At 52.3% G+C, this 20,101-nt stretch overlaps 1 protein-coding gene across 1 annotated transcript in view; it reads left to right on the top strand.

The window, feature by feature from the left end:
• The window catches only part of NTNG2 (netrin G2), a 68,421-nt gene that overhangs the window by 35,833 nt on the left and 12,487 nt on the right, over positions 1–20,101 (top strand). Inside the window, exon 4 of the mRNA XM_057722736.1 lies at positions 19,110–19,282. Coding sequence (XP_057578719.1) covers positions 19,110–19,282 — 173 coding nt within the window. The remainder of the gene's footprint in view (positions 1–19,109; positions 19,283–20,101) is intronic.

The raw sequence follows: 20,101 nt of genomic DNA, 5'->3' as shown, positions 1-20,101 counted from the left end.
TAGATGCATCGTCCCATCCCTTCATCTGTCTTCTCCTGGCTGTCTTCCCTCTGTTCCTCTGTCTCACTAGGGTGTTATCCCCGTATCTCCTCTTCCAGAAGGACAGCAGTCATACTGGACTCACTGTCCTCCAGTATCGCCTCATCTTACTTTGTCTTTTTTTTTTTAAGATTTTTTGATGTGGATCATTTCTAAAGTCCTTCAATGAATTTGTTACAATATTGCTTCTGTTTTATGTTTTTCGGTTTTTTTGGCCCCAAGGCGTGTGAGATCTTAGCTCCCCGACCAGGGATCCAACCCACACCCCCTGCATTGGAAGGTGAAGTCTTAACCACTGGACCACCAGGAAAGTCTCTTATTTTGTATCTTAATCACATCTGCGAAGATCCTGTTTCCATATCAGGTCACAATCACCAGCACCAGGGGTTAGGGCTTCCGTCTATCTTTTGGGGACACAATTCAATCTGTAACAGACACCTACCACGTGTCCGGCCCAACCAGGTTCTTCAGATCCAAGAGTGCCGCGGGGTTTACGGTTCAGTGGGGAGATAGGAATAAACACACCAAACACCCCAGGTGGTGACCAAAGGTGCTGGGAAGGTAACAAACCCAGGGGACTATCGGGAGCGGGGCTGAAAGGACCAGCCTGACCCCAGGGCCCAGGTGGCGGGAGACGCCCTCTGAGGAAGCAGAAGGTGAACGGGGGAGCGGGAGCAGGTGGGGGCACGTTCCCAGCAGGGGAACAGCAGGTACAAATGCCCTGCCTTCCACTCACGGCGATGGTGTCTAAGGACTTAACGTGACATGGCTGAGTCTGTGAGAGCCATGAGAGCAGAGGGGACAGGGCCAGGTCGTGCCAGCCCTGCAGCCTCCGGAGGGAGCTGGTTTTGGTCGAAGTTCAGGGAAAGCCATTTCAGGATTTTAGGCAGGGAAGTGACACTATCTGATTTCTGATGCCTGGACACGAGTTGGGAGGAGGATCTGGAGGGAGACCAGGCAGGTTCCTCCAAGACCCACAAGGGCCTGGACTGGGTTCTGGAGGTGGAGTTGGGAGCTGAGGGCTGCCTGGGGTTGGAGTTGACGGAGTGGCTGGTGGGAGCAGAAGGCATCCGGGGATCCCCAGGATTCTGGCTTAAGACCCTGTGTGGATGGAGATTGTACCTAGTCAAGTGGGGACAACTGGTGGAGGAAGAAATTTCTGGAAGAAATTCTTAAATATTTTTACTTTTTTTTATTTTATAAATTTATTTATTTGTTTTTTGGCTGCGTTGCGTCTTCGTTGCTGCACATGGGCTTTCTCTAGTTGCAGCGAGCGGGGGCTACTCTTCATTGTGGTGCATGGGCTTCTTAGTGTGGTGGCTTCTCTTGTGGCGAAGCACAGGCTCTAAGCACGCAGGCTTCCGTAGTTGTGGCTCAAAGGCTCTAGAGCACAGGCTCAGTAGTTGCGGCACACGGGCTTAGTTGCTCCACAGCATGTGGAATCTTCCGGGACCAGGTATCAAACCCGCGTCCCCTGTATCGGCAGGTGGATTCTTAAGCACTGCGCCACCAGGGAAGTCCTGAAATGTTTTTACATTTTATTTCGTATATTATCATACAGTAAAATTGACCTTTGGGGGTAAAATAGAGTTCTATGAATTTTAACCCATGTAGATTCCTGTAACCACCGGCACAATCAAGACACAGAACAGTCCACCTCCCCAGAGAACTCCCTCAAGCTGCCCTATTGTGGCCACACCCTCCCCACCCGGCCCCGCCCCCAGCAAACACTGATCTCTGTCCCTATGGGGCCCTTTGTTGTAAGAGGCTTCCTTCGCTCAGCACGGTGCCCTCGAGGCACATGTTGTTGGGTTCCTTTTCATTGCTGGGGAGCAACCCACCCTGGGGCTGGGTGCACCGAGGTCCCATCCATTTGTTGCAGGAAGGGGGACCCCTTCCAGGGCCCCAGTGGGCTCTTGTCTAACACTCGGAAATGAATTGTCCGAGGAGACACACGTGCTGACAAAGCAAAAGACTTTATTGGGAAGGGACGCCTGGGCAGAGAGCCGCAGGGTGAAGAGAACCCAGCAGAACTGCTGCTCTGCCAGGTGGCTTGCAGTCTCGGGTTTTATGGTGATGGGGTTAGTTTCCAGGTTGTCTCTGGCCGGTCATCTTGCTTGGCCCATATTTGGTGACACAGGGTCCTTCCTGGTGGCGTGCACAGGCTCAGCCAAGATGGATTCCAGCACCAAGGACTCTGGGAGCTTGGTAGGACATGTTACAGGCTGGCCCCTTCTCCCTCCTCCTTTCAGCCCCTCCTGAATTCTGCTGGTTAGTTTTTGGCAGCACTGCCTTCTTTATCGGGACCTCCTGTTGTGAGAGAGCTCACACAAGTGATTTTCATCAGTCCTGGCCAAGGCGGGCGGTTTTGGTCAATGGTTCCCTAACCATGGACCTGTCGAAGGGAATTTCAGTTCCTTCTAGTTTGGGGCAACAATGAATAGCGCTGGTCTGAACATTCTTACAGAGGTTTGTGGGTGAGCATAAGCTTTCATTTCTCCTGAGTGAATCTCCGGGTGTGGGATTGCGGGGTCATATAAGGGTGTGTTTAACTTTATAAGATGCTGGCTGTCTGGCTGGAGGAAAACTAAGTTCTGTTTGGACCTGTTGTTGTGAGGTGTCCTTTTACTGGGAGTCCTGGGCTTAGAGATGACCCCCAGTGCCATGGGAGTATGCAAGACGCTGTGGAAGAGGGGGAAGATGAGGGCAGTGCCGGCCCGGGATGGAGCCCTGGGAAGCTGGACAGTGAAGACAGGACACGGAGAAGGAGGGGCCGCAGATGGAGGGCTGCCCCAAAGCCCAGTGGGAGAGCATCCAGGGGGCGTGGGCGCCTGTGTCCAATGCCACCGAGGGGTCCAGAGGATGGCAGGGCAGCTCCATGGACTTAGCAACATGGAGGTCAAAGGTGACTTTGAGAGAGCAGATTTGGGGGAGTCGGGGACAAAGGCCATCTTGGGTGGATTCCAGGGTGAATGCAGAAAATTTTTAAAGAATGATTGAGGGGTAAAAAAAAGGGGGGTGTTGATAGGCTTTTAAGAAGTTTGGCCCCAAAAGGGAGCAGGGAAGTGCGGAGTTTGAGGGTCCTTCCTGAAAAGGAGGCAAAACAGCGCCCTGGAGTTCTGGTGGCGCTGCAGAGAAAACAGAAAGGAACGGCAGGGGGACGTGCTGGAGAAGCCATCAGCACGGGGCTGTGTGAACAGAAGAGCACAGGTGTGGGCTGACAGACTTAATATTTAGGCCAGAAACCCCACTTCTTGCACTTCTAAGGACCCCATGTTGCCTCGGCAACCAAAGGCAGCCCCCTTGGGGCTCTGAGGTCTCTTTGTAATGAGTCAATAGCAACCTGTCTTGGTGTCAGAGAGAAGCCTGCACGTGAATTCAGGCTCTTTCACTTGCTCGTTTGTGGCCCAGGGCAAGTCTTTTCAATGTCCCCGAGCCTCAGTTTCCCCATCTGTGAAACAGGATCCTCCTGTTTTAAGGACTGTCTGAGACCTTGCAGGTCAGCTTGAGGCCCGACGTGCAGTACGTGCTCGGGAAATGGGAGCCCTTGTTATTTTAGGGAGTCAGTGTTTAGTCGCCTGAACAAAACCTCATTTCCACGGGTACATCGCTCACATGGAGGACCCTCTCCAGCCACCCTGAGTCCCTGAATCTCCGCTCCTGTCTGGCTCTCTGCCCCGCCTGCTTCGTTAGTCAGTGGGTGTGCAGGAAAGAGAAGCCTAGTTTCATGTTAGATGTAGCAGCCTTGGAAGAGCGTTAGGGCCAACAGCATATCAGGGAGTGTGGAGGACCCAGCATCCTCCTGTGCCCTGCGCTCAGCTTGGCAATTGGCGGGACCTTATTAGCTGTAACTGGGGCTAGCTAGGTGTGGGCAGGACAGACAGGGCTGGAGAGGGGAAATCAGTTTGGGGAAGAGGCAGATCAATCCCAGACTAATTACCAGGTCTTGTTCTGCTCCTGCCTGGGCTGGGCTGCCTCTCTAGCCCATAACAAAGGGAGCCTGGACTGGGTCACTTTGAAGGCTTGCTGGCACGCTGCCCGTATCAACCACATTTCAGATTCACAGATGCTCCCTTATATGTCCACACGTACCTGCCCCACCTCCATGTGTGACTCCGCTTCACAAGCACCAGTCACATACACATCACAGCTCCACTGCCGCCGTGCACCCCGGCTCACAGAGGCCGGCCTGTAGGATGAGCTGAGGCTTCTGCAGGAGTCTAGGGTCAACCAGGGGCCTTGGCCGGGCTGCCCTGGCCCGGGGAGTCCCGGTGCCTCTGCCCCATTTGGAGTTGCCTCTTTCCACTCTGCAGGGAAATGCCCACCTCTGGATTCATTTTTTTTTTTAATATCCTTTTTAAAATTGGAGTATAGTTGATTTACAGTGTTGTGTTAATTTCTGGTGTACAGCAAAGTGATTCAGTTACATATATATATATAGACATCCTTTTTTATATATGCTTTTCCATTGTGGTGTATCACAGGATATTGACTAGTTCCCTGTGCTCTACAGTAGGACCTTGTTGTCTATCCATTCTGTATATAATAGCTTACACCTGCTAACCCCAAACTCCTACTCCGTTCCTCCCCCAACCCTCTCTCCCTTGGCAACCACAAATCTGTTCTCTATGTCTGTGAGTCTGTTTCTGTTTCATAGATAGGTTCATTTATGTCATATTTTAGATTCCACATGCAAGTGATATCGTATGGTATCTGTCTTTCTCTTTCTGACTCACTTCACTTAGTATGATCATCTCTAGTTGCTCCATGTTGCTGCGGATGGCATTATTTTGTTCTTTTTCGTGACTGGGTAGTATTCCATTGCATCTGTACCACATCTTCTTTATCCGTTCATCTGTCAATGGGCACGTAAATTGTTTCCAAGTCTTGGCTGTTGTGAACGGTGCTGCTGTGAACATAGGGGTGTGTGTATCTTTTTGAATTCCAGTGTTCTCTGGGTATGTGCCCAGGAGTGGGATTGCTGGGTCATATGGCAACTCTACTTTTAGTTTCTTGAGGAACCTCCAGACTGTTCTCCGTAGCGGCTGCACCAGCTCCCATCCCCACCAACAGTGTGGGAGGCTCCCTTTTCTCCACACGCCCTCCAGCACCTGTTATTTGTAGACATTTTGATGATGGTACTTCTGGCCAGTGTGAGCACCTCTGGGTTCCCACCTGCCTCTCCCATCCCACTCTGTCAGCCTCAGCAGGTTCCTAACGTGGACCTCATGGCCACCCCTGCCCCCCCAGAGAGGGGCACACGCCCCATTAGGATTTTTTTGGGGAGATGGCTGGCCTTGCCCCCTTCAGCCTTGCCCCTTCCACACAGAGGTTTTTCTCCAAACCCAAACCCGGTCACATCACTTTCCTGAACAACACCCTTCCGTGGCTTCCCACTGACGTTGGAAACTCCATTCCCGTGGACCACAGACCCTTCCTCCCATCGCCCTGGGCAGCCTGGGCTCTGCGTCCTCACAGGTCAGCCCCGCCCGGAGCTGGATTCCTCTGACTTGCCACTGGGCTGCTCCTTCTGCCTGGAATACAACCCATCCCACCCCACCCCTCCTGTCCGGCAAACACCTCATTCCTCAGGGCTTGGCTCCAAAGCACGTTTCTGGGGCTCCCAAAGCCTGGAGGTCTGGGCGGCCATCCCCTCTGTCCCGTCTCTGGCCTTCAAGGAGAGCAGCCATCCCGCTGCACTGTTGCAGCTGCCTCGCTGGGCACGCACTCCTGTACCCAGCCGCCCCCCACCCCCACCCCGGGCTCCAAGCTCTGAGAGGACAGGGTCTGGGTCTATGTTCTTGACCCTGGAAGGCCAACACACCGAGAACCAGGCAGGCATGCTGTGTATTTGTTGAATTCATTCACTCATTCATTCATGAACAAATGAACTCACGTCCACGAACAGATGGGTCTTACCGTCAGTAACTCTTTCGGAGAAAAAGGGGACTGGAATCTGGGAGCCGGGAGGTGGGGAGACAGAACCAATGCGCTTGCTGCCTCTCACCCCACTGCTGCCTCCTCTTCCACCATCACACCCAGGGCTCCTCACATTCTCCCCACCACCCCCACCCCCAGCCCCCGGCCTGGCCCTTCTCTCCAGCGTGTTGGACCCTCCCACAAGGGAAGAGGTGATTTTGCTTTAGTCAACCAGCCTGGTCGTGCCCACCGTGTCTCCCCCAAGCCAGGTACCCGAGCCCCCAGCACCCCTCCATCAGCCTCTCTCCTGTTGGTTGGGAAGCTGCCTCTGGCTTTATGATGGGTAATAGGATTTATCAATAGACTGGAGGAGGTGATGTACGTTAAAGCACTTAATAGAAAAGGACTTCTTTGCACAGAAGCCCAAATCTGATTTGGCCAATGAACTCGATTGCCGGATTCCAGGAGGCACACCAGCCGGCATTTATCCACATTACGCGGAGAGAGCCAGGCCATGCCTGGCGGCCAAGGCCTCGCAGACCCACACCCTGCAGCTCGGACCTCAGTGCCTCCTCTTCTCGGGGTCTCAGGCCTTGACTTGCAGCCTTTGGACCCAGGTGGTTCAAGTTCTCCAGCATCCAGGAGCCCTCTTCCTGCTAATACCCTAGCCCTGCCCCCATTCCATTAATTAGCTGTGAGTCCAGTGTTCCGTAGGCTCCCCTTACGACCCCCAACTGTGTCCTTCTCATTACTGGTCACCTCTTGATCCAGCCTTTCTAGGCATCTCTCCTGACCATTGCTCGCTTCCTTGACGGCTGCCAGTCTCTCCACACTGCTGTGCACCAGCCAAGGCCATGGTCATTCCCTTAATCCCCCAAAGAAGGTCTAACTCCCCAGGCCACAGTGGTCCATCACAAGTGGACGCGGGCCCGGGGCGAGCCAATGAGAATGATTACGTACGAAGAGAACACTTCAAAGGGTGGCCATTAGCCAGCACTGACCCTGAGATGCAGCCACTGGCCGTGGCCACCTGCTGCCTGGGAGGGGCAGCCCCTGGACACCCTCTCACGTGAGCCCCCAGCCCCTCCCGTAGCCACATCCTTCCTCCCTGGAGTCTAGGCCCCCAACCCCAGGTGCACGAGACCCCCACGAGGGAAGCGCCCTTCTCAAGGTCAGCCTTCTCCCTCGGGTGCCTACCCTCACGTGCTGACGTCTCCAGGCCAGCACGGGCTTGGGGTTTTCTTCCCCATAAACGCAACAGCCCACCAAAATGTTTCTCCCCAAGCAAAAGAACAGTCTTTCCGCAGAGATAAATGCTGTATCTGGCAAGGGAAATGGGAAGACACTGCTGGCAGCTTTAAAATAGAAGTTTGTTTTGAGCAACTCTGGCCTTTAAGGTGTCAGAAATACGCCCATCCACTCCCAGAAGGCTCCAAATGCAATGATGTTTGGACAAGTGTAAAAGACGTGGGGGAGACACCAGGCAGACATGATCAATTCCCAAGATCCCCCGCGGTCCTGGGCTCTCCCAGGCGCCCCACCTGTGCTCACCGAGGGGTCCCTGGGACTGCCCTGAAATCCTGGCAGGTTTGCCCATTGAGGGAAACCAGCCCCGGCCCCCTCCTCCGTGCCTGGCTCCGGCACCCGGCTCTCTGGCTCACACAAACTCACCGCTTCCCCATCTTTCCCCCAGGAGCCGATGACATCACTCTTTCCGGCAGTCAGGAGTTGACCTACATTCCTCCGCCCTCCTGTCTGGGAGGCGCTCCAAACCCCCTGCTTCTCTCACCCTGAGAAGGGGAGGGCCCAGCTCACGATTTTTGTGGAGCGCTGGTGCCAGGCCCGTGTCCAGATGGCGCTCCCGCCAGCAGCTCCTGGGCACTGCCCGCCCCTTCCTGCGGGGCAGGGCACACTGGCGCCTGGCACAGACTGGTGCCCCTGCCGTCCTGCCAACCGCTTCGTGCTTCGTGCGGCTGTCAGGCCCCCAGCCGGGCCCGGCAGGTGGACGGGATGGGGTGAAGTCAGCACGTCAGTCTCCTCCTGGCAGGAACAGGGCCCGCTTGCCTGAGAACCTGGGTTGTCTGGGACGGCCTTCCCTTGGAGGTGAGGCTCAGCCCTGCCGCCACCGTCGTGGTCCCCTGGGGCTCGTTAGGGCCTCATCATCTCGAGAAAAAGAAGCGACTTAGCGACTTAGGGGAGAAGGCAGCTGTGGCCTCCTCTCTGGAGGGCAGGCAGTGGGCCAGCTCCTGATGGGGGGATGGGGACACCCCGGGCCAGGCCTTGAGGGGGGTCAGGGCTGCAGCCGGAGGGTCATGGCTCACCATGTGGGGGCGCAGGGGTGGCAGGTGAGGCTGTCAGGTAAAATGCAGGAAGCCCAGCTAAACTTGAATTCCCGATAAACCACGAATAATTGTTTTAGGGTAAGCAGGTCCCAGATATTTCCTGGGACCTACAGGCAAACCGTGTTCCATTGCCCTCCCTTTACTGAGGGCAGCTAATGTGTTCTTTACGCATGGAAGCTTTGTGGCAGCCCTGTGTGGAGCAAGTCGATCGGTGCTGGTTTTCCAACAGCGTTTGCTCACCTCACGTCTCTGTGTCACATCTGGGTTCTTCTCGCCCTATGGCGAGCTTCTTTCTCATTATCATTATTACATTTCTTGTAGCGATCAGTGATCTGTGATGTGACCGCTGCGACTCACCAAGGCCTCAGATGACGGCTAGCGTTTTGTCACAAGATAGTATTTTTTTGGTTAAGGTATGCACAATATTTTCTTAGACACTACTATTGCACACTTAACAGACTACAGGATAGTGTAAACATAACTTTTATATGCCCTGGGAGACCAAAGAAGATTTGTGTGACTCGCTTTCTTGAGATGCTTGCTTTGCTGGTCTGGAACTGAACCCAAAGTATCTCCGAGATATGCCTGTACTTATGCTAAAAAAAAGTATTCATTGTTTACCTAAAATTCAAACTGAACCAGGCATCCTATATATTTTTTAAAACATTTATTTATTTATTTATTTATTTAGGCTGCACCGCGTCTTCATTGCGGCACGCAGGATCTTTGTGGCCGCGTGCGGGATCTTTAGTTGTGGCATGTGGGATCTTAGTTCCCTGACCAGGGATCGAACCTGGGCCCCCTGCACTGGGAGCACCGAGTCTCAGCCACTGGACTGCAGGGAAGTCCCGGCATTCTATATGTTTTATTTGTTGACTCTGGCAATCATAGTGACAGGGATGCTTCAGGGAAGCAACTCCAAGAGGACAATGGGCATGTCCCCTTGGTGGGGGCGCCCAGGGGCCTAGAGAACAGGCCAGCTGGTCAGGGGGAGGGCTCTGGGGGAGGGTGTTGGCAAGACAGCTCGGATAAGGGGACCAGTCCCATGGGGCTGGGCACCTGGGGGCTGCCAGGTAAGGACAACCTTTGTTCCTGGGGACGCCCCACATTCCCACTGATGTCACCTGTTGGCTGTTAGCAAGAGCTGGTATTTATGGAGGGCTCACTCTGTGCTGAGCACATGCCAGCGCATCCTTATTCTCTCAACAGCCCTGTCCCATGGGAACTGTCAAGGCCCCAGTTTAACAGAGCAGAAGACCAAGACCCTGAGGCCACCTGCCCCCACACTGCTCCAGCTGTGACACTGCCCGGCCTTCGCTAGCCGTCAGGATGCTGTGCAAAGAGCTTCTGCGCCTTGTCTCCTCCCTCCCTTCCTTTCCTCCTTCATTCATTCAGCCACTATTTTTTTTAAATAAATAAATAAATTTATTTATTTATTTATTGGCTGCATTGGGTCTTTGTTGCTGCGTGTGGGCTTTCTCTTGTTGCGGTGAGCAGGGCTACTCTTTGTTGCAGTGAGCAGGCTTCTCATTGCAGTGGCTTCTCTTGTTGCGGAGCACGGGCTCTAGGCACACGGACTTCAGTAGTTGCGGCACGTGGGCTCAGTAGTTGCAGCTCGAGGGCTCTAGAGTGCGGGCTCAGTAGTTGTGGCACACGGGCCTAGTTGCTCCACGGCATGTGGGGTCTTCCCGGGCCAGGGCTTGAACCCGTGTCCCCTACATTGGCAGGCGGATTCTTAACCACTGTGCCACCAGGGAAGTCCCATTCAGCCACTATTGATTGAGAGCCCACCGTGTGCCAGAAGCGCATCAGGCATCCAGGAACAACTAAATAGAAAAGCTGAAAAGCTAGGATGTAATTCAGCCCTTCCAATTTGCAAACGAAAGGTCTAAGACCCGGAGAAGTGACTTGTTCAAGGTCACGCAGCCAATCAGGAGCAGGGAATCTGCTCTGACGTTGACTGCTGACTCAGCGTCTCTGCGCCTCCTCCACCCCCCTTTCTTACGGAGCCACTCCTGCCCTGCTGCCGTCTACCGGAAGGGTCAAAGCCCTGGGATTCTGTGATGGGGCGGGCAGCAGATCCCGATGGGCTGGGAGTGGACTGCTGGCCAGTGGCAGGCCCCGTGGGCTGGCCGGCCTTGCACTGTCCCTCTTTCATTATTAGATGATGCTCCCTGATGGATGAGCTGAAAAGTGCTGTGTAGTGGGGTCAGCTGGCTCAGGTGACGGTTTTCCGCTGAGACTGATGGTTCTCAAAGGTCAGATTCAGAAAGCAATTCCTTGGGAAAATTGATCCCATGGATGTAGGAGAAATACTGGGGCCAGACGTGCAGCCAGGCGTCTGGACCACCCCCCTAGGTCTAGGCACAGGCTGCAGCTGGTGTTGGAAAGGAAGGCAGGAGAGGGGAGCTTCTTTCTTCTGCATTTCCTTGGCCAAGGCTGGGCCTTGGAAGTGGTAGTGGGCTTGGGAGGACCTGCCTAGCAGCGGCCCCACCCCCACCCCCCGGCCTTCGTTATCCAAGTGGAGTCAACATTAGCCAGTGCCGGGAGAGACAGGGTAATAGAGTGGCAAAGAGGTCCAAGTCTGGCACTCGACAGTTCTGGGTTCCCATCCAGCCTCTTCCACCCAGAGACCTGGGGTGACTTAGTGACACTTGACCTACTACAATCTTACATCCTCACCTGTAGAATGGGAAGAGTGATGCCTTCTGGGTTTTCACAAGGATTCAGTTAATAATGCACGTCACCTTGCCACCGATGAGTGCTCAGTAAATTATTTATATATGCTTGCTTATTTATTTTAATTTCATCTCCCAAGGGCCTTCTGGAAATAGGGAAGAGAAACCTCAGGACAGCAGCCTGAGGGTGGGGGGAAAGGACAGGACTGTGTCCTTTGGAGGGACTGTGGGCAGGTTAGATTTCTCTGAGCCTGCGTCTGTCTGAGACCCAGCACTGGAGACCCTGCAGGCTGCCATCCCTTTCCTAAAGTGGGGCTCCCCAGCTGTGTGGCCTTGGGCAACTTACTGAACTTCTCTGTGTCTCATTTCCTTCTGTAAAACAGAGATCATAGCAATAAACCTTTCATGAGGGTCTTGGGAAGAACTGACACAAGAATTGGCAATTCAAGGAAAGGTCTCAGGACTCCCGTCTCTAGACGCTCGTAAGTTTAAGCAGTGAGTAAACCAACAGCACACGAGCATTGGCCAAGCACGGACGTGCACGTCTTCACAGGCCATGTCTCAGTTGCTCCTTACGACAACCGTAGGAGGTCGCTGCCACCACCATCCCTATTTTACAGATGAGAAAACAGAGGCCGAGGACGTTCGGCGACTCTCCTAAGGTCACACAGGAAAAGGCAGAACATCCCAGGCTCGGGCGACCAGGGGCCGGGGCTACCATCTTCCAATCAGCAGGAAAGGCAAGGGGAGACGTATTAAGCCCGAGGGAGTGCCTGTGTACGAGGCTGGGTGACCCGGCAGGTGCATTTCTTATGTCCATTCACTCATCCCCCATTCACGAATGACAGGCTCTGGCGTCAGGCTGCCCAGATTCAAGTGCTGGGTCTGCCCCTTCCCTGCTGGGGGGTCTCGGGCAGTTCACGTCACCACCCCAGGCCTCAGTTTCCCCATCTGCACAATGCAGATGGTAATAGTACGTTGTTCATAGGATGGCTGGTAAAGGCTGATGTGTGTATCCGTGAGGAGCTCTCAGAATGGTGCCTTGCATCAGCTGTGTTCACCCGGCAAGACTTTCTTTAAGGTGCAACGTGCTAGGTTGATGCAAATAGTAAAACAAGCCTCTGAAGGTCTGCCCGAGAGAGACTACAGGAAAACCCTGGTTCCCAAGCTTCAGTCACGCAGGTAACAATGTCACTATTTCCCATAGATTCCAATTAGTTATTCATTTGTTTGTTTATTGACTGCTTTACTGTTAATTACATTTCACATACCATAATATATCCATTTAAAGTGTACAGTTCAGCGGCTTTTGGTATCTTCGCAGAGCTGTGCAACCATCCCTACAGTCAACATTAGAGCATTTCCGTTACCCCCAAAAGAAACTCCTGCCATCTAGCAGTCATTCCCGTTCTCCCCTCCCCTCAGCCCCTGGCAGCCACGAGCCTACGTTTTGTCTGTTCCGGACATTTCATATAAGTGGAATCATGCCACATGTGGCCTTTTGTGTCCAGGTCCTTCATACAGTGTGACATCTTCAAGGTTCACCCACGCTGCAGCAGGTGTCGTGCTCTGTTCCTTTTTACGGGTGAACGATGTTCCGTGGTGTGTATACACCACATTTGGTTTTTCTGTTGGTGGACATCTGAGTCGTTTCTACCTTGTGACTGTTATGGATAACACTGCGAAGAACATTCATGTATGTGTTTTTGTGTAGATGTGTTCTCATTTCTCTTGGGTACATACTTAGGAGGAGAATTACTGGGTCATATGGTAAGTCAGTTTTACCTTTTGAGGAACTGCCAAAGTTTTCCAAAGTCACTGCATCATTTTACATCCCCACTGGCAGTGTAGGAGGCTTCCATTTCTTCCAGATTCTCACAAATATTTTCTTGTTATTACCTGTGGTTTTGATACCAGCCGTCCTAAGGGTGTGAGGTGGTAACCCTTGGGATTTGCTTGCGTTTCCGTGATGGTTAATGATGTGAGCATGGGCTTGTCGGCCATTTGTGTATCATCTTGGAAGAAATACCTGTTCAAATCCTTTCTTCATTTAAAAAATTGAGTTGTCTTTTTATTACTGAGTTGTAAAAGTTCATTATATTATATTTTCTTAGATATTAGTCTCTTACCAGAGATAAGATTGGTGAGATTTTTCTCCCATTCTGTGGGTTTTTTCACTTTCCTAATGGCTTCCCCTGAAAAACAAAAGTATTTAATTTTGATGACGTCCAATGTATCTATTTTTTCTTCTGTGGCTTGTACTTTTGGTGTCACGTGTAAAAAAATCATTGCTTAATCCAAAGTCATGAAGATTTACCCCTGTGTTTCCTTTTCAGAGTTATCCAGCTTTAGCTCTTACCTACAGGTCTCTGATCAATTTTGAGTTAACTGTTGTTTATGGCATGAGGTTGAGCTCTAACTTCAGTCTTTCAATATGCTTTTAAACTTTGGCCTCACCTAAGCAATAATATTTTTGAAATTCCCAGGTTTGGTGAATTTGTCACCTAAAAAAAATGCTGTGTAATCAAAACTAAACAAAAACGATGAAGCTGTTTTATAGTTCGAGCCTGCCTCTCCCCCAGTCATGTGGGATGCTCCACTTTGGGAGGTGATGCTGGTTACGATGTGAATTGGGATGAGGGGTTGATGGGAGGCAGGGATTATGAAAGGCCTCGCTGCAGAAATGACATTTGGCCTTGAACCTGAGACGCCTGCTAGGTGTTAGCTTTAGGAGAAGGGGGCAGAGCCTGGCAGCGAGATCCAAGTGGAGGGAATAGCATGTGCAGAGGCCCAGAGGAAAGCAGGATCAGAACACATGCTGGACAGTGTTGGGGAGAGACACAGAAACATGGAGAGACATAGAGGGACACAAAGAGGGAGCCAGAAAGGTGAAGCCACATGTACACGCATGCACACGTACACACACACACACACACACAGGCAGCATCACCCAGAGCTCCCTGTGAAAGTCAGGAAGTCTGAGGAGCAGCTCCATTGACTGGGTTCTCTTTCTGTGCCAGCCCTGGCGAGGCTTCCCCCGTGCTGTGTGGGCTTCTCCAGGCAGCCCTGCCCAGCAGGGAACCTCTTCTCTCCCTAACAGAGGAGGCACCATGCTTACTCCAGGGCTCAACCAGGGAGAGCAAGGAAGCCAAGACACCCTCTGGGAGATGAAGATGGTGGGAGGGGCTGGCCAGCATGGGGCGAGGCAGAGCCAGGGTCAGAGAAGGATGTCTGGATTTGGATTCAGAGTAATCTTTAAACTGCATGACCTTGGGCAGGCTTCTCCCCACCTGTACCCCCACCCCGCCAGGTCTGTCCAGCTCTCACATCCTGTGACTCCGTACTGTCATCCTTACAACACACTTTTCAGATTAAGCTGCCCTTTTACGAATTTTTAACAAGCCAAGGTCAGTGTTATCACCCAAAGTTAAGATGGCAATCTTTTCTTTCTGTAGCTGATATCTAATAATATCTGATCCTTGGGCCAGAGGCATGGAGTACATTCCTGGTTCCACACAGCTGGGGTGTTCCTCTCCAGCTAGCTCAGTGGGCTGTTAAATAGGAATTCGGGTGAAAAAAATTTAAAACCTTCTGAGGTCAAATATGTTTTGCAAACAAACTTCTGTTAGACAAAGTCAGCAGTTTTCTTTCCTGCAGGACTTGTCAGAGCCTTTGATATGCTAATGTGCACTGGCGCCCTGGGTGGATGGGGTGGGGTCAGGGAGCAGGGTGTGAGGACATCAGGAGAGCATCATACGTGTTGACCAATAAGATTCAAGCACAGAACCTTTCTTTGCCATGGACCATCTTTGGGGTCTAGTGTTCCCTGGAAGAAGGGTCCCTAGTGCCAACAGGTGCGTACCCAGCCCCCTCTGTGCCTTTCCCAGAGCCAAGCACATAGTAGGCCCACAGTCCATATGTGGTTATAGATTGGAACTCCAGGGAAAGAGTGAACAGGCTTTCTCATGCTTCATTTATTTCAGCTCTCCAGTAAAACCTTGATAGCACCAGTGTCCAGGGAGGATGGAGTTGAAATAGCACAGACTTTAGCACCGGCTAATTCCCTTGGACAGGGCCTTCACTCTGCATCCAAATTCTATCCCAGAGAATTCAAAAGACATCCTTGAACCCGGGATTTGTGAGTCATGAACAGTGCATGGTGTGTAACATGTAGCGATGGTTTCCCAAACAGGACCCTAGCGGACCTGCTTCTCCTGAGAGGAAAGGCTATGGGAGCTCAGGAACCAGCCTCCTTCCTTGCCTGGCCTGGCTTCCAGTTTTCAAAACCCATTTGTTATCTACTTCTAAAAGTAACACCTGCTTACTATAGAGAATGTAGGAAACGTGCAAAGTGACAAAGAAGGAAATAGAAATCATTTATAATCCCATCCCCTCCCCCCTCCCCAGGACAAGCCCAGGAATACCTAGATGTAGTGTCTACTGGCGTTTCGGGTATGGGTACATGTACTTAAGCATACTCAGAAGTTGCATGCACTAGTCTGCTTGGAGTGCCACAGACTGGGGGCTTTAACCACAGACATTTCTTTATTTTCTCACAATTTTGGAGGTTAGAAGTCCAAGATCAAGATGCTGGCAGGGTTGGTTTCTGGTGAGACCCCTCTTCCTGGCTTGCAGATGGCCAGCTTCTCACTGTGTCCTCACATGGCGGAGAGAGAGCCCTGGGGTCTCTTCCTCCTCTTATAAGGGCACCAACCCTATGGGATTAGGACCCCACCCTTCTGACCTCCTTTAACTTTAATTACCTCTCTAAGGGGTCTCTCTCCACAATTGCATTGAGGGGTTAGGCCTTCAACATATAAATTTGAGGGGGTACACAGTTCAGTCTATAACACTATAAGACCTACAGTTTGGTATCCTACATTTTTACAGTCAATATTCTAACCCATGTTGGCCTCTTGGACTTGGGAGTTGGCTATCTGTGAGTTCTGGTCCCAGGCACAGTTTTGGGCAGCGCTGTGACACTGGGCAAGATAGTTTACGTCTCTGAGCCTCCATTTCCCCATCTGTAAAATGAAGGTGACAATGGTACCAGCTCTTGTGGTCACTCAAGGGTTGGATAAGACATCCATTGGCACATGGTAAACACTGGCTAATTTTTGTCTTTTCATTTGTATTAGGAACATACCCCAGGGCTTGGAGTAGCCTTTGACAACATAATATTTAGTGGCTTTATAAAACTTCATAGATGTGCCTAATTTCAGCAGGATGATTTGAGGGCAGAGAGAAACTACGAGAAGAAAGGCAGCCCTAGCACTTCCGAAGCCGGCAGGCAGAGGGTTAACTCAGAGCTGCAGGGCTGCTAGGAGTCTGGCAACCAGTTTCCCCACTTGGGATCCTTGCCTGGAAGGCTGGCCTCACAGCAGTGCTCCAGTGAGATGGAGACAAAGAGGGCAGGAGGGGAGGCAGGACTGATTTATGAGGCGGGAAGATGCAAGGAGTTAAATATTCATCGTGTGGATAAGCAGAGGCGAAGGGGAGATGCTCCTTCCGCTCCTTCCGGAAGGAGCATCACTCCGCCCCATGGAAGTTGGGGTATGAAGAGAAGGAGGATGTTACAAGCTGGAGAAGAAATGCTGGTTGAGGATCCGGAAAGCAATCTTTGAGATGATGAGACCCGGTGAGGGGGAGTGTTGCACACACCGGGTGTCACTGGTGGGACGTAGGCGCCTCCATCCTAGTCCACGCCACTGCCTCCTCTTGCCAGCCAGTCAGAGCTTCCTCCCTGCTCTCCCTACTCTGGCTCTGGTCCCCCTGACAAAGCATCCCCCATGCAGCAGCCACAGCGGTATGTAGAATATGAGCCAGAGCAGGACACCTCCAACCTTGCCATGACTTCCAGAACAAGATCCAGCCTCCGAGTCACCGTCTGGCTGCCTCCTCCCCTCTGACCTCATCTCAGACCTCACAGGTTGAGCTCTTCTTGGCCCTGGGGTCTTCCCTCTTGCTCTTGTCTCCTTCTAGAAGGTTCCCCCATCCTTGCCTGAGTAACTCTTGATGCTCCTTCAGATCTCAGATTTAAATTGTTCTTCCTGGAACCCTATCCTGCTCCCCCCAGACTAAGTTAAGACCCCCTCCACGATCCCCTTGCCTTCGTAGAACACGTGGGCACCTATAACAATTGACATTAATGAAAGATTCACATGATTCTTATTTTAAAATTCAGTTTGTATTAATTTTTAGGTTTTAGGTTGACAGAAAACTGAGCAGAGTATACAGAGGGTTCCTAGTACCCTGGTTCCCCACCCAGTTCCACCGGTTATCCACATCTCACATTACTCTGGTACATTTGTTACAGCTGATGAACCAACACGGATATGCTATTGTCAACTCAAGTGCACAGCTGGCATTAGGGCTGTATCTTGGTGCTGTGTGGGTGGTATCGGTTTTGACACATGTGTAATGTCATGTATCCACCATGACGGGGTCACACAGAATCACTTCACTGCCCTCAAATTCCCCTGGGTTCCACCTATTCAGCCCCTGCCCCTCCCCCAGTCGCAGATTTTTCTAATTGTCTCCCCCCTGGACCCTATACTCCCTCAGAGCAGGGACCCCCATCCGCTTTGTTGACCATTATGTCCATGGTTCCCAGCTCAGAGCCTGGCACATAACAGGCTATAATTATTTTTCTTTGCATATTTTAATAAAAAGAGAATCCTACCAAACACGCTATTCTGCAATTTGCTTTTTACAAATATTGACAATATATCTTGGAAATCTTCCCACATGAGAATATACAGCACTCTCTCTCTCTAACTTTTTATTGTGGAGGATTTCCAACATGCATACAGAAATAGAATCCACTATAATGAACTCCCATATACCTGTCACCCAGCTGCAGCAATTAACTCATAGCCTTTCTCGTTTTGTCTGTCTCTGCCCATGTTCTCCCTTCCTGTGTTATTCTGAAGCAGATCCCAGACATCAGATAATTTCATCTGTAAATATTTGTGTGTGTCTCTAAAGATAAGGACTTTTAAAAAGGTAACCATGTTACCATCATTGCGCTTAATAAACATTAATTTAATATCACCAAATGTAGTCAGTGTTCGAATTTCCAGTTGTCTCATGAATATACATTGTCTACCTAAGTTTAGAGGTTGTTTGAACCAAGATCCAGATGAGGTCCACGCCCCGCACTTGGTTGCTTTGCCTTTGAGGTTTCTCTTGATCTGGCCCCTCCACCCTCCATGTCAAGTTTTGCCCCTTGTCCTGGAGACCATGTCATCACTTCTAGATTTTGCTGACTGCGTCCCCCTGGTGTTGTTGAGTATGCTTCTCTGTCCTCTGTAATTCCTATCTGTGCGTAGCTGGATCCAGAGTGTTAATCAGATTCAAGTTCAATTTGTCTTGACGCGACTGCTTCAGGGTGGGGTGTATCCAGGAAGCTTTTCTCTGCTTGTCTCTCTCTGTTGATGCTCTGTGCCTACAGCCATCCGTTCAGGAGGGGATGCTGCATGGCAACTTTCTAATCTATCCTTCCTTCTTCAATTATCAGCTAGAAAGTTTCTATAAAAAGAAACATCCCCTCACCAACTGTTGGTTACCTGGAGGTACGCTTTATATAGGACAGGCAAGACAAATGCTTGATTCTTTCCCTTTATTTACTGGTTTCAGAATGATGTATTGCCTACGAATCTTTGAACGAATGAATGAATAATACATGTGTGGATGAACTGACGGGTTTGGGAGTCGGGGCTTCTTGCTGCCCTCAAGGGCATGGGTGCAGGCGGCGGCCGAGAGCAGAGGTGCAGCCTGGGGCCAGGTCCACATCCACACAACCAGGGGCAGGTGACCCTTGCTGTCAGCCCACCGTGGTTGAGAGCGAAGGTGATCAGAAGCTGTGTTACTGAAAATGCAGCCCCTGGCACAAGGGCATCTCACCGCCCCACCCCACCGAGAGGCAGCAGCCAGGGACACCTCATGCTGGGGAAGAACTCAGAATGGTGAATCAGGGAGAACCTGTCCCCAAAGAGAGTGGTGGCAGGCTGGACAGGTAGCCTCAAGGGTCTCTTCAGGGTCACCCCCAATACCCTCTCAGCCCCTCCAGGAAGCCGGACCAGCCCGCCCACACGCTCACTGATGCCTTGCCCTCTCCGTGTCCCCCCAGGTGCAAGTGCAACCTGCACGCCAACCTGTGCTCTGTGCGCGAGGGCAGCCTGCAGTGCGAGTGTGAGCACAACACCACGGGCCCCGACTGCGGCAAGTGCAAGCGGAGCTTCCGCGCGCGATCCTGGCGGGCCGGCTCCTACCTGCCGCTGCCCCATGGCTCTCCCAATGCGTGTGCGTACGCAGACTGGCCGCTGCACCCGGGCAGCCCCTGCCCCCTCCCCGCCTGCCCCACCTCGGACCAGCGAGGCCCTGGTCTCCCCCGACCTCCAGCCTCCGGAGCTGGGGAATCCCAGCACGCACGCACATGCACACACACACCCTTCCTACAAAGCTGTGCACACAGCCACAGGCACGCACGCACGCACGGACACACACGCACACACAAGCACACCTCTTGTTACCAAGCTCCTAAGCACCAGGCCTTGTCATCAAGAACCTCTAACACACCGGCACCCTGCCGGGAACCTGAGATGAGCTTACTCAGCATCCTTTCGACTGACCGTCCCCTTCTTGGCCCCAGGGCAGGAGAGAAGGCCCAGAGGGTGTCAGGCAGGAGGGGGTGGGGACCCGTCCCTCCAGGGTAACTGTGAGGAGCAGCACCATCCCTCATAACCAGCATGTCAGGGGTACTTACAACCTGCCGCGTGGCACCAAGTGTTGTGGGGTCCCCACCCCCTCGACCCTCAGGGTGGTCCCAGGAAGTGGGTTTTCTATGATCCCATTTTACAGAGGGGTCCTCCGAGGCCCTGGCCCGTGCCCTCTGCATGGGCCTCGCCTCTCCTGGCTCAGCCTTCCTGCGCCAGAGGTCGTCCTCGGGGTGCGCCCACACATGCCTGCCTGATGAACAGCCTTTGAGGGCCTTCCATCATCGCCCCCAGCACAGTCCCTGGGTGTCTCCATGAAACCAAGCGTCCCAGGGAGCCCCCAGCTGCCGTGGATAAGGGCCCGGGCTGGTCCCAGGGTGGGTTCTCCCCAGCCGCCCCCTCACTA

The sequence above is a fragment of the Hippopotamus amphibius genome, chromosome 2 (genome assembly GCF_030028045.1).
Source record: "Hippopotamus amphibius kiboko isolate mHipAmp2 chromosome 2, mHipAmp2.hap2, whole genome shotgun sequence".
Lineage (NCBI taxonomy): Eukaryota > Metazoa > Chordata > Mammalia > Artiodactyla > Hippopotamidae > Hippopotamus > Hippopotamus amphibius.
Note: the sequence above shows the minus strand (reverse complement) of the source record. Positions and strands in the feature narration are given on the sequence as shown.